This window comes from Lacerta agilis, chromosome 9 (genome assembly GCF_009819535.1).
Source record: "Lacerta agilis isolate rLacAgi1 chromosome 9, rLacAgi1.pri, whole genome shotgun sequence".
Lineage (NCBI taxonomy): Eukaryota > Metazoa > Chordata > Lepidosauria > Squamata > Lacertidae > Lacerta > Lacerta agilis.
This window is the reverse complement of record NC_046320.1, coordinates 32,820,755-32,835,455: the sequence shown is the minus strand read 5'-3', so window position 1 is coordinate 32,835,455 and position 14,701 is coordinate 32,820,755. Positions and strand designations below refer to the sequence as shown.

Genomic DNA, 14,701 nt, shown 5'->3' with positions numbered 1-14,701 from the left:
GTTAGACAAAACATGTCTTTCTAAGGAGATACGCATGACAATTTTTCTTTCATAGAACCAAAACTCCCTGTTGAGGCAAGTCATTTAGAGGCGAGGAGATAATCGCCTAACTCTGCTACAAAAAAGAGGGGTCAAAGTTCTATGAGCAGTTAACAGAATTTCAACTGAAACTTGAAATAAAAATCATATCCTCAAACTGCAATAATAAAAAAATGACAACACAAGAGATGTTGCAAATATACTTTTCCTTTGTCTTAAAAAACCATGCTTTACAACCTGATGGAGATGAAAAACTTGAGATATCAAAAGCTTCTTTTCAGGGAAAAAGAAAGCCTGCAGCCACAATGGGAATACAATTACATGTTTCCTAGGCTTCTCTTTCCTTGTGAGACATTTCCCTTCAAGGCACAAAAAGATTAAATAGTGGACAGGGCAGGACAAAATGCTTCAGTTAAAAAAATCTTAAGGTTGTACGTAGAGTGTACCCTAACAATTCAATGAATAGGATTAAGTCAACATGACCCCCCCCTTTAAAAAAAGAAAAGCCTTCATTTTAAAATGTGGCATCATTTTGTCAACACATGGCTCATGTGTAGAGGGTCCCTTAAACATTAAATATTTTCACCAATTGGCCAAATCACCCTAAGGAGGTCATCAATAGTACACAAAATGTTTACTCACAATTTCAGCATTTTTTTAATCACCAAAATTGCCTTTTAGTCAGCCACACAACATGTACAGAAGGGTCTAACTTTTTTTTAAAGGAAAAAAAAAACCACAATCAAAACAAAACAGTGACAATTTAGAGGATGAAGTTAAGTGCAATGTACTGTAAAACTATTCACTCGGCTGTTATCTAACATGGTTCCTTATGCTTCTCCAACCCAAATCACTGTGTTTCCTCTCTCAACTTCAGTGATTTCGCAATTCAGCTTGTTCAGCCGTCCATCCAGAATAAACAAGGATTCCTTAGAAGGTGTCATCAGGTACTGACCAAAGAGCCCGCTGCCTTCAATTAAGCGGTTCTTCCTGTTCCACGGCCATTCGTCCGGCTTAAGAGGCTCCTTAAGACTCTTCACCATCTTCACCTTGCCAGAGGACAATTCTACAAAAAGCACATCAGTTTGTGTGCTGGAGCTACCAAATACATTATATTGATGGGCTTCGGTAAACGATGCTTGAAAAGCTACATCGGATATGTGCAAGTTGGTGTGGATGTCAAAGGCATCCTGTATTTCTCCTCTAACTGTGATGGTCTGGACCCTCATGAGACCTTTCACATCATCAATGCTGACTAGATAGTGACCATCTGGAGAGATATATGGAGTTCCTGTTACATCACCATTGTATCCAATGACGGAGTCAGTAACACCGTCCACTATAAGCTGCGGTGGGACAGCTCCTGTGGTGTCAGGCTTACAGCTGATAAAATAATATCCTCCAAGGTGTGTGTAAGCCAGAGACTTTGGAACACAATTGTAATCCTTTAAACTAATCGTCTTGATGTATGACATAGTTTCAAGATCTATTTTCTGGAGCACAGGTTCATCTTTGTGAAGAATAAATCCAAACCTAAAAGAAATGAGACAAAAAACAAATTCAAAAAAATCCACAGTATAGTATATACAATCAAATGCAAGCAGTGTTTAAAGATCTCCACAAAGAGTTACATGTAAACCTTGATTATATCTGAGATCAGGTTATCATATACCTCTTTAAAAATACAGTGGAACCTTGGTTGTCGAAGGTAATCCGTTCTGGAAGACTTTCGACTTCTGAAATGTTCAACAACCGAGATGCAATTGCCGGTCAGCAAAATCCATTGGAAAAACGGAGAAATGCGCCTCAGAAGCCGTTCAACTTTCAAGGTGTGTTCAAAAATGGAAGCATTCCATTCCGGGTTGTCGGCGTTCAAAAGCCAAAATGTTCGACAACCAAGGTTCCACTGTACTTGGTGTATTTAAAATATTTTTTTATTGAATTTTATGTTTTTATCATATTAACATCGTATCAAATAACAAAAATAAATACAATTCCCAAATTTTCCCCTCCCTCTACGACTTCCCTGAACTTCCTCTTCTGGTTTTTAAACATATTAACTTCTGTTTGCTTTATTGTATCTTAATTTTAAATTTCTTAAATTAAATGTTATTATGCTCTTAACATTTTTACATCATCTTTGTAATTTCTATATTTAATTTTGTTAATTGTAAGTGTTTACTCAAATCCTGCTAGTGATACTGTACTTGTTAGTCACCTCATATGTAGGTTTCTCATACAACTTAGCTTAAAAACACAACAACAGTACATTTAAAAGTCCACAATGAATCTTAAAAAAACCAACCAAATTATTTATTTTATGTACTTATATGACATTCCCACAAAGTTCTCTAAACAGCTTACAATAAAAAAGTAAATAGAAAATAAAACTAAACGAATACAACACAAACAGAGCACACAACACTTCTATATATTAAAAAGGGGGAAAGATTTAAAACTTGAGAGGCCCTGACTATACAAGCTGCTCACCTGGGTAAGTCTTCACCTGGTGTCACAAAGAATAATAAAGATGGCACCCTGTGAGCCTCCCTAGGAAGGTTGTTCCATAATTGGGTGCCACTACTGAAAACATTCTTTCCCTGATGGCAACCTGCAGCAGGGCCTCTGAAGAGAGTCTTAAGGTTCACAGAGGTAAAGGAGAAGCTGGCCTTTTAGATAACCTTGTCTCAATCAGTTTAGGGTTTAAAATGGTAAAATCAACACTTGAAAGTAGAACTGGACACACTGGCGGAAGAAAGAGAGTGCGGAGGGAGTGGACTGCCCCCTGCACCACTATTCCAGTAGGGTGCCATCACACTGCTCCCCCGGACCCACAACACGCACCCCCGGGCGCCACGCCCCCACAGAAGGCGCATCACGTCCCTGCGGGCGGCATGCCACACCCTTGTGGGGTGCATACCATGCCCCCGGGATGCACGCCATATTGGAGATTCATTCTCCGTGTCTACAGTCATGGGATTGTTGTCTATCACATGATGGTAAGTGTTTTCACTCCACAGAATGGGAAGTGACGGAGACAGGATGTTTGTGTTGTACTGTGTACTGTGTGCCGTGAAGTGGGACTATTGTCCTTTGTTCTCTCTTTGCTGTCTGATGCTAGAGAGAGAGGGAGCCATGTTACAGTGCTCCGTGTGTGTTTATAGGTAAATAAAGGTAGATTAGCCAAAATGCTGAGTTGCTGAGTTCTGTTACGCAACTGCGCAAACTCTGTGGATCTGTAAGGTGGTGATGCATCCCTGTGATGACCGGGCAGAAGAAAGCTTTTGAAGCTCCTGAACTCAGGAGGGAGGGAACTTGCCAGTCAGGAATGTGTCTCTGCCAGGGTCCTACTCTTGAGTAGGAAATCCTAACATGCCACGCCCCTGCAGGTGGTGTGCCATGCCCCTAGGATGTGTGCCACCTCCCCGGGGTTGCCAGCCACATCCCCACCTGCTCTCCGCCCCGGTAGCGGAGCATGCTGTTTCGCCACTGTCTGGACATTGATAAAATACAAAGAAAAACCTGACAACAAATTAAAATATGGATCTCACAGGAGTTTAAAATGCAAGCAGCAAAAATGGGAGCTTAGAAGAATCAACTTTGCCAAAGGGTTTAAATTAACATGATCTTTAAAGGCCAAGAAGGACAACGTAAAGGCTTAGCCTGAAGCCAAAAGCACAACAATGTGGGGCCTGTCAAGCTCCCTTGGGGACAACATACCATAGCTGAGTGTGGTACTACCAAAAAGTTCCACCTGGATTGAGAGGGCACTCAGGGAGTGTATAATTTATATCAGATTAATGTATAGTTATACTTGATGAAGCTGAGCAGCTTAATGTGTGAACCAATGCCACTGAAAAGCAATTTGTGTGAGGAGATGGAAGAGAAAATGTTGGTAGTGTTAGCAGAGATAACCTATTTACAGATGCAAGTTACCACTGTGTACTGCAGTCATCAAGTGATGAAACAGTCCCAAGTCACAAATTCTTCTTATCAAGTTGCTGGTGAAGCCTATAGCTTCTCTGCAATTATAATTCAGTTTCCAAGTAGAACAACATACATCAAAGCCACCTATGAAGTTTAATTGGAATATATTTTTGCCATATGATTAAGAGGAAATGGCACACTATTCTGGATGTGCATAACTCCAGCGAGATTTTGTATATGCAGTTGTAAAACCAATTAACTGTTGTTTAAACCAGAAGAGATACACAGCTTCAATGGTAGCATGCAGTACATCTCAGATACTTTAGTTCATTCTCATTTCTCCCCCATGAACATGAATTCAATGCTCATTGCTATTTAGATAATTATTCCAATCCTTCTCATCATAACGATTTAGGATTACACCTCCCAACTATTAAGGCCTAAATTGTTTCATTTTCAAAGTACCTTTAGGCATAAGAACCAAGCCCCTACTCAAGGAAATTGACTATGTGGAGGTTTTCAGAAAATATGAGAGAAGCTGAGCAGAAATGGAGCAGGACTACTGGATATTACTACACAGGCTTCCACCCCAGTTGCTGGTCAGACACATTCAAAGTATTCAGCACTGTGAGTGTGCAGTCACAGGCTGGTATTTGACAGCTGTTAAAGGACTACCTTGGCTCTCATAAGGAACTGTTCTAGTGTACAGCTGGAGGGACTGTGCTCTGAGATTTTAAATGATATAACTTGTTTACTAATTTTCAGTATTCAAATTCTTAAACACACACCCACACAATAGCTCTGGTTATCGTTAAATACTGTATTGTACATAGGACACTTTCAATATTTCATACCGTTGCAGAAAAAAACAATATTACAGTATTCTTAACTACAACGCAAGTGGAACTTTCAGGCTTTTTCTTAGCAGCATGCTTTGGCACATCTATAAATGTCACACACACACACACACACACACACACCTCTCCAACTCTTTGATCCTCAGTGCCAAGTTTTCTTGATGTAACTTGTTAATATATCTGGAAAGCCTGACAAACAGCACCAGCAGGTTAATAGGATTAACAACAAATAAGGCCGATAGTGAGGCAGGGATGAGAAGGTGGAATAGATTGACTGAGTACAGTTAAGTACATACTGATTTTTAATATCTGCTTATGATTCTGACTGAGGGAACTCTTCTTTGCTCCATCTCAAAAAGAATGTGGTTTGCTGCAATGCAGAAAAATTAAAGCATGCTAGAAATGTGAAGGGTGATTTAACAAATAAAGGAAAGGATGGCTAGTGAAACATACATCATGGTGCTATGCCTTATACTGTATAATGGAATCCTATCTGATTTCACTTTCTCCAGATAAAGAATGTATACTTGCTGCATAACCTAAGAATGTTTGACAGTGCTAACACAATGAGGAAGAAAATGGGTGACCTTTTCCTGAATGATTTATTACAAGATTGTGTATGGCCAAACACCAAAGAAATTCAAACTAATGGATCATCAGAGCTCATTATCTCTACTGAGTAAGGACTGCCTGATCCAAATGTCTTCTTTATGCCATATAAATGTTTTAAAATATTGCCACGGGGCCAGAGTTCGATAGAAGAGGAGCATTTATCCTGCATCTGTTACGATTTTGCATGAAGTTGCCATATTTCAATTGATCAAACTGAACATAAAATGTTGAACTTCCATTTTTTTTACATGTATGTAACTGTGAGTATCATCACCCATTTCTTAGAACACTGTGTTCATGTATGTTGAGGGTTTATTTTTATAGTGAACTCTTTCCAACTAAGCATCAGGAAGAACTTTCTGACAGTAAGAGCTGTTCGACAGTAGAACAGTCTCCCTTGGGAGGCTGTGGACTCTCCCTCCTTGGAGGTTTTTTTAAGCAGAGGTTGGATGGCCATCTGTCATAGATGCTTTAGTTGAGATTCCTGCATTGCAGGCGGTTGGACTAGATGAACTTGCCTTGCCCTTGGGGTCTCTTGGAACTCTACAATTCTATAATTCCACACAAATGGGAAATAGGGTATCAGCAAAGTCTCAGTAAAAAGCCCTGCCAGCCACTCACACTCACATTTTAGTCCAGCAATTAAATAGGAAGATGCCTGCACTTTGTTGATAGACCAGAAGCTGGCAACAAGTCCTATAATTTCCCCCAGAAAAGTGGCCTTTAGCATTTGCGCTAGGTCATTAGTGAGCAAACATTCTTGCCAAGGTCTTACATCTGAGCAACCTGTAAGATATGTATTGATTCTTATATCTTCAGAGAAAAATATCCCCTGCACAAAGGTGAATCTAAATTGTCCCCTTCATGGATGGACACAATCTTAAAACAGAACAGTCAGTGATTAAAGTGTCAGAGAGCTATTGCAGTCAAAGGAAGTTAAGCCAGATTCTTTAGGAAAGTATCTCTGAGGCTGTCTAATCTTCAGGCTGTAGTTTGAATAGAAGGCTTCAGGTTTTCAGAGCCGTTAATCTGGTAGCTTTCATAAGCATTTAATTTTTAAAGATGGGGGGGGGAGAGAACCTGAAGTCACTCATAATTGTGCCATAAAATTATGCTTGTGGCTTAGGTACTATAAACCTGTTTTATGAGTAGGTCTCTAGTAGAACAACAAGTGATACATCAGAGTGCCTTTAGTTTCCCCCAGTGATTTATATGTAAAAAGTGCCATGTTTAATGCAGACTTCCCTTTCATGCAGATTGATATACGGAGGCCTCCCACTGTTCATTAATCCCTGATTAATATTTATGAGACGTCTAACCCTCATGTCTCCCCTGTGCAATAATATCATGCACAGTGCCTGGCTTAGAATCACCAACACGATTTTGTCCAAGTGAATACGGATCCTTCTTTCATCCATCCAAAACAGTGAAAAGTGGGAATTAGTTGTTCTAAACAACAACAGTAATAACATTTTTTTTAAAAGCTAGAGCACATGAAACATGACAGGCTGTGGGCAGTTACTTGGTTCTGTCTCCATTTTGCCTGCTAAACATCTTAATTAAATTCTTATCAAATTTCTTATCAAAATGCTAATCTGAGTGCAGAGCCTGAGCAAAGGACAATCAAATGAGGTTACTGTGTTGCATAATATATAAAAGTTTTAAGTCTCAGGTCCAGAAGCCAAACATGGCCCCCCAAACCTCTCTTACTGGCTCTTGGGACACATCCATGGCCACATCTCTCGAGTCCTGTTCTGCACCCTTCTTGAGAGCTTTTGACTGGCTGAAAAGTATCCTTGAATTATGATAATGCCTGCTTCCTGCCTGAATGCAGGACAGAGATGTGAGTGAGTATGCAGAAAAAAATCACACCCATTGCTATTCCATGTCCCTAGAAAGTTGCTCAATGCAGAATGTGGCTGAAGGGCTGAAAACCATTCCTAACCCCTCATAAAAAGCATGGGGTGTCCAATAGCCACCTGATGTTGGCCAGTGAGGCTGCCAGAACTTGAGCACAGCATTGCTTTCAAATCTGTAAACAGGGAATAGACAATTTGGTGCTAGCAGTTCAAATGGAAGTCTAATGGTGACTCTGGAATGCAACAGAACTGCTAGGCTAAGCTGAAAAGCAAGTCTAGAACTGATTTTCTGAGTATATTAGCGACAAACAAGATGAAGCATCAAGTAATCTCTACTAAAGGCTTTTTATTTTTGTTTTACTGACATGTATCTGGGGTGGGGTACCTGTTTGGAGCAGTGGGAAGAGAAAGTGCTGTCAGACATTTGTTCTGCTCAAAATTGCCCCACAAGCTATTTTCCCACCTGTATGGGGTAAATGGTGCTATCTTTTCACCTGTGAATGCGAAAGCAGTGGAGGAGAGGGGAGGCATTTTGTCAGAAAAAAACTGCCTGATTGGAAAGGGTTAAGCATTCCCTTTCCAATATCCTACAATTGCTAACAGATTTTCAGTTCCCGATGTCTGCATTTCAGTCAAGCTGTCATAGGAATGACATCTCCTAGTGCCTCATCTAGTTTGTCTCTTAGTCTGCTGGGAAAAGATTCAAATGAATAGCAATAATGCAGTTTTGATTTTGATTTCTAAAATGCCTAATATACTGAAATAAATCTAGAATTGGTTTCATTTGGACCAAATTGCTAAATATGTGCCCTGTATTGCAAGGGCTCTCACTCACTCACTCACTCACACACACACACACACATTGCATCATTTGGTGTATCTTCAACACATCATTTTGGTACATTGTGTATCCAGCTTGACTTTCTCCAGGCAATTTTGTTGAAATGTTACTTTCAGGAATAGTCACCAAAGTTACTTATGGAATATTCATGAATAAAGCTTTGGAATGTCATGGTGAAATATTTGTATTTCTTATAAATATAGTGCTATAAATGTGCATGGTGCTTTGGCACAGTATGATAATGTCTGCCAAAGACAGTTTATCAAAGAAGGCAGTCTGTGATCATTACAGCCTATTGATAAGTGAACTGGCAGTGGAGATTACTTTAAGGTGCATACTTATCTAATTAAGCTTAGATCTCCACAAATATGACCTCTACATAGACAAAGACAATCACATGCAGAATTTGCATTTCTAACTTCAAGTAACTACTTATAATTCCATTTTAAATATGAAATCCACATTTTGCTCATGCCACACCTTAGACTGCTCTTCTTTTCTCAAGACACGACCATGTTGATATCTGGCTAGTAATTCCAAAGCTTCCCTACTGAGGTGTATCTGTTGTACAGCAAATGTGGCCAAGCTACAGGGAACCAGACAGAGGGCCTTCTCGGTAGTGGCACCCGCCCTGTGGAATACCCTCCCACCAGATGTCAAAGAGAACAACAACTACCAGACATCTTAAGGCAGCCCTGTTTAGGGAAGCTTTTAATGTCTGATGAATTATTGTATTTTGATATTGTGTTGGAAGCCGCCCAGAGTGGCTGGGGAGGCCCAGCCAAATGGGCGAGGTATAAATAAATAAATAAATAAATAAATAAATAAATAAATAAATAAATACTTTTCAACATTTCACTGGCTTTATTGTGATGAGTTTCCACTTCCTTGGTGGATTGTTATGAGTTTTGCCATCCCCTATCAGTTACTGTTGTCAACATGGATGGATAAATTCAAGCATCACGGAAATATGTTGTGTCACATACTTTGTTTGTATACAATGGCTGGGCCATGGAAAATGTAATGTGCCAGGTTCTGTACATGGAGTTGTAATAAACCTGGATATTTAGTTGTAGGACAACTCTCTGGGGGAAAATCACTATTACTTCTTTAGTTTTACAATGCCAGTAATCTAGCAGTTTAACACTATGAAGCAAATTGTGGGTCATGCCTCTATGTCTAAACTATTTATTCATGCTTAGCCAAATATGTTGCAGAACCATCCAGTAAACATTCCCCTAAAATGCAAAAGTTCTGGCATTACTGTATATTGCTCTGGGATCACTGTCCCACAGAGCCATGGACCAGACAAACAATGATCTGTGTAGTAGACTTCAAACACTTGTTTTTTTAATAGAATGTTTTCCAATAAAACTATCCTTCAAAAGAAAGCAAACCTGGTATAACTGTGTCCTATCCACCCAATGTGACAAAATCGTTTTTCTCTTCATCAAGCTCAATGTTTCTGAATACTTAAGCTGTGCTTCACTTATTGCTAGTTGCCTCCCATGAAGAAAAGAGTGAGTGATATTTGCACATAATGTACTAAAGAAATAGCTCTCAATCTGAATGTAATGCGGAAGCAGAAGTGAAATACATCTGTGTTTAAACAGTAGTCACATTCAGAGTTAGAAGAAAGAATGTAGGCAAAGGTAGAGGGAAGCTCAAATGGGGATGTTGATCATAGCACTATAGATTAAACTAGAGTAGATTCAGAGCAGGTGAAGTGATTGGACTCCCCTTGAAAAACTGATGCCAACAAATTGCAGTGGACTAGAGTGGGGTAGCTAACTGCAGTCAAGTTTAGTCAGCAAGGGCAATGATAAAGGATGATGAGACCTGTAGTCCAACAACATCTGAAGAGCACTGTATTGACTTCTCCTGGACTACACTGTGTCAAACATGAAAAGGAGACATTGAAAACCAGTAGTAGAATATACTGTGCTGAAGATTAGAAAGGGTTTAGGAAGTCTAGCTGCTGTGGGCGAGCTAGGACTGGGTATTTGGGTCAGACACATGCAAAAGATAACTGGACATTTCTTTTAGTTGAGAGAACCAATTTAAAACAACATATAGTTTTGCTTTTGACAAATTGTTGAAGACACGGAGAGGTGAGACAGTGTGAGAACTAAGAAATCAAGACAGACAATTCATATCTCTCTTCTCAGTGTGAATTCAGCTAGACAGCAGAGATCTGCTCAAAACTCAAGAGCTGAGAAATTTCTCATCATTTCTTATACTTTATATAAAAAAGGAAAGATCTGCAGGAACTGAATATGTAGTCATCGGTCAACACATCCTATCCCTTGTTTTCCTTGCAGCAGCGGGGAACTGCTTGTGCAGGTGGGGATAAAGTAACATATTCCACTGAGCACAAGGGACAGGAATATGCAGAAGCTGGAAGTTTCTTGCTTCCTGACGTATACTCTCTTCCCACCACAATCACATTCTGAAAAAGCTAAATTGGTTGCAAGTGCAGCCTGTCGGTGACTTCAAATAAATCCATAAAACCTTCCGCATTTAATAAGAAATTGTTCTGTTAGTGTGGCAGCACATATGCTTCAGAGCTCCCTGTCTATTGACATCAGGCAGAAACCTTCACTGTATTCTTTGACACCTGCTCAAAACATTTTTTGCTTGTTTGTTTACGTATATCTATTCATACATGCATATGCCGACATGTTTTAATCAATTTTAATAAAACTTCTTAAAGCTGTAATTATTGGTCTTCAGAAAGGCAAACAACAACCTTCTGAGCTTTAATTGTCTTTGCTTCCTTTTTATCCCACCACATAGAATCATAGAGTTGGAAGAGACCACAAGGGCCATCCAGTCCAACCCCCTGCCAAGCAGGAAACACCTGACAGATGGCTGTCAAGCCTCTGCTTAAAGACCTCCAAAGAAGGAGACTCCACCACACTCCTTGGTAGCAAATTCCACTGCCGAACAGCTCTCACTGTCAGGAAGTTCTTCCTAATGTTTAGGTGGAATCTTCTTTCTTGTAGTTTGAATCCATTGCTCCGTGTCTGCTTCTCTGGAGCAGCAGAAAACAACCTTTCACCCTCCTCTATATGACATCCTTTTATATATTTGAACATGGCTATCATATCACCCCTTAACTTTCTCTTCTCCAGGCTAAACATACCCAGCTCCCTAAGCCGTTCCTCATAAGGCATTGTTTCCAGGCCTTTGACCATTTTGGTTGCCCTCTTCTGGACATGTTCCAGCTTGTCAGTATCCTTCTTGAACTGTGGTGCCCAGAACTGGACACAGTATTCCAGGTGAGGTCTGACCAGAGCAGAATATAGTGGTACTATTACTTGCCTTGATCTAGATGCTATACTCCTATTGATGCAGCCCAGAATTGCATTGGCTTTTTTAGCTGCTGCATCACACTGTTGACTCATGTGAAGTTTGTGGTCTACGAAGACTCCTAGATCCTTTTCACATGTACTGCTCTCAAGCCAGGTGTCACCCATCCTGTATTTGTGCCTTTCATTTTCATTTTATTTTTTGCCCAAGTGTAGTACTTTACATTTCTCCTTGTTAAAATTCATCTTGTTTGCTTTGGCCCAGTTGTCTAATCTGTTAAGGTCATTTTGAAGTGTGATCCTGTCCTCTGGGGTATTCAGACTCTCTTCAGTTTACATTGGCTTAGCCAAACCCAACATTAATTCTGCATGGCTCATACTTCCATTTAACTTTTTTTTTATGCCCCAGAGAAGTTGGTGTAAAGCCATTTCCTATTTCTCTGGGTTGATTCCTTTTTGAGATCCATTTATATAAATGAGTAACAACAATGACATTTGGTTTTAAGAACAACTGTGGTCATTACTGCAGAGGTATCAGGAGCACAATGATATCTATAAAGGTTTCTGTATGAGCATACTTCAAGGAGAGTACATGTACAAATAATTCCATTTCTGTCACAGACATACAGACAACTGTATGGGAGGGTTTTATATCAGACACAAAGTTGAACAGAGTACAAAAGTTACGGGAGGCTTTCCCAACCTACAACAGTAGGTGACCAATGCTTTTAACAAACTACAAATGACTATCTAGTGAAGCTTTGACAAGAGACCATTAATAACTTGTGGTTTTACGAAAAATCAATTTTCAGAACCTGGTGCGGGGATTATATTGACATTTTAAAGGCATGTGCTTAGCACTAAGCATTCAGTTTAAAAAATAGATAAGACCTCTGTTTCTTGCTCACATTTCTAGTGCTCATGATAAAAGAAGGCCCATGGCCATAGTACTAAGGCTCAAATCTGCTAGCATCTTTCTCTTTCCAAGCGTAGAAGTAAGTCTCACATGATCACATACATGAATAGATCCCAACCTGTGCTTCCAATGATGTGGATGAAACCAATCAAACTAAGTCAAGTTAAATTTTGCACAGCAGTTTTAGCTTAAAATGGTTTTAAGATTAAGAAGATTAAAATTCCCATTTTGGTCATATGCAACCCCCCCCCCCTTGTTTGATAAAGATTATGAACAGCTTTGGGTCTGATTACTTTTCAGCTAATGTATATGCAAATGAGTGGTGGTTCTATCAGTTAAAACCAAAGTGTGGAGAGAGCATGTTTCTTGTAGAAGCTGAAAAAAGATTTGCTTAAAAAAAATCCTACAAATAATATAAGTATTGTATTGTTCTTGGTTTTTAAGGAAATAATTTTGCTATGGATTGCACTATGATTATTATAAATCTTGTTTAAAATCCATGCTAAGTAATATAATTGTAACTAGGGCTTCCAGATGCATATATATTGATGGTATGATTATGAGCTATATTAAATTTCAGCATCACTACTGGAGTTTCATTTTGTGATGTATCTGACATATCTATGATTAATTAGAAGGGTTTTAAATGCAAGATGCCTGCTGATTTCTGGATGGCATGGGTAATGTGTTGCCTGGTGGGTATTATATTCCATAGTTGAATGCATTTTGAGTCTTAGCATGCTGTATGGTTATTCAGACATAAAGCTGCATGCAACTTTCTCAGACACAGAGAACTGAGTCAGGTGATGAATTCATTGATTTGGAATAATGGGATATAGTTCACTAGTAGTGCATAAAAATTCCCATTACTATACAGTATAAGCTAATTGCATCACTGATATATTTTAAGAGAGAAGGAGGATAGCATCTCAGCTAAGTTACCGCTGTCATGGAGACTCAGCCACCACTTGTACTCACAACTTTGGGGATTGCCAGTCTGTTCTGTTTCTGTTTGACCAAAGAATGATCAATGAACCTTTTAAAGCACAAGTAATGACACCAACCGCAAATTAGCCTGGCCATGTTCTGGACAAATCGAAGAACAGACTTGGCCTAAGTCTCCAAAGCCTTACCCCATCAATAAAGATTAGAACTGGGACTTTGAAGGACATAGCTAAGGTATTGTAAGGCGGTGATCATCACTAGTTGAAAAGCAAACCTTTCTACCAAATGCTGGACACCCTTCCCTGGTTTGCCTCCCTTGCCATTGAGAAGATGTTGTAAGAGATGCAGGACTGCTACTGTTCTGTGTAGCCTTGTTTCTTCCACCTCTCGACATTGACTACAATGTAACACATGATGGGATGTTCTTTTGTCATGCATTAGCCTTCCCTCACCAGTCAATGAGGCAAAGCAAGAATGGGAGACACAGAGTATTATCATTTGATACATATGTTGCATTGCCGCAAATATCATGAGGAAGGAATAAGAAAGAAAAGTGGGACAGTGGCAGTTTTGTGTTTCTTTTTAGTTTTAAAGTGAACTACTGTAGCTGTCCCTTAAATGTTTTTGCAGCCTAACCCAAGGGAAGGAGTATCTCCAGAGAGTAGTAGGCTGTCTCTCTGCATCAGCAAATATCCCACCAGCTTCAGGAGTGTGATAGCAGAAAGTGTAAAATTTAAAGTATGGCTTCTGATTCACTTTTGCATGCTGGGAAGATTATTAGCCTGGTGTTAATTCTTTCCCTTCATTGCTCAAGGGAGCACCACAAATGCCACGAGGCTTAGTTGGATTGTGGCATATTTGCAGCTGCATTTTTGGGAACCATTTTCTGTGAATGCATTGATTTGCAAACATAAAAAAACAGGGTTGAGACCAAACCAGCTACCAAACCAGTCTAGCATTCTCTTTCCTACGGCAGCCAGTCAGAGGACATGGGAAGGGTACGGAAACAATGCTATTGTCAACTACCCAGCTTCTGAAATAACAATAAAAATGTGGGAAACATAGCTTTCCTGATATAAGCAATCTTAGACATCCAAAGTATGACTCACTTGTGTCTGACATACAAGGATTTGGACTACATATTGTGGCAACAGGCTGCTGTCTAAGAAAACCATCTGCAGAAAATATTGTAATCTGGCAGCAATAGGGTAGCTGCAAGAAAAACTATGGAGGAGGCAGCATATAATAGAGTTAGCAGCATCCTAAGCGTTCCATCTAACCTCATTAACCTATATTCCCAGTGTAACAGCCACAAAAGGAGAAGTGTAGGAATATTGAGTGAGAACCAGAGAGAACAAAATAGCCCAACCATTAATTTGTGTTTCTTGGTCCTA

General features: G+C 39.6%; 1 protein-coding gene across 2 annotated transcripts in view; it reads right to left on the bottom strand.

Moving 5' to 3' along the window:
- Nucleotides 1-768: 768 nt before the first annotated feature.
- FSTL5 (follistatin like 5) overlaps nt 769-14,701 on the bottom strand; it is a 318,694-nt gene continuing 304,761 nt past the window's right edge. For both annotated transcript variants that reach the window (XM_033159896.1, XM_033159897.1), the window contains one exon: nt 769-1,572. In XM_033159896.1, the coding sequence (XP_033015787.1) occupies nt 870-1,572 (703 nt within the window). In that variant the 3' untranslated portion in view covers nt 769-869. The remainder of the gene's footprint in view (nt 1,573-14,701) is intronic.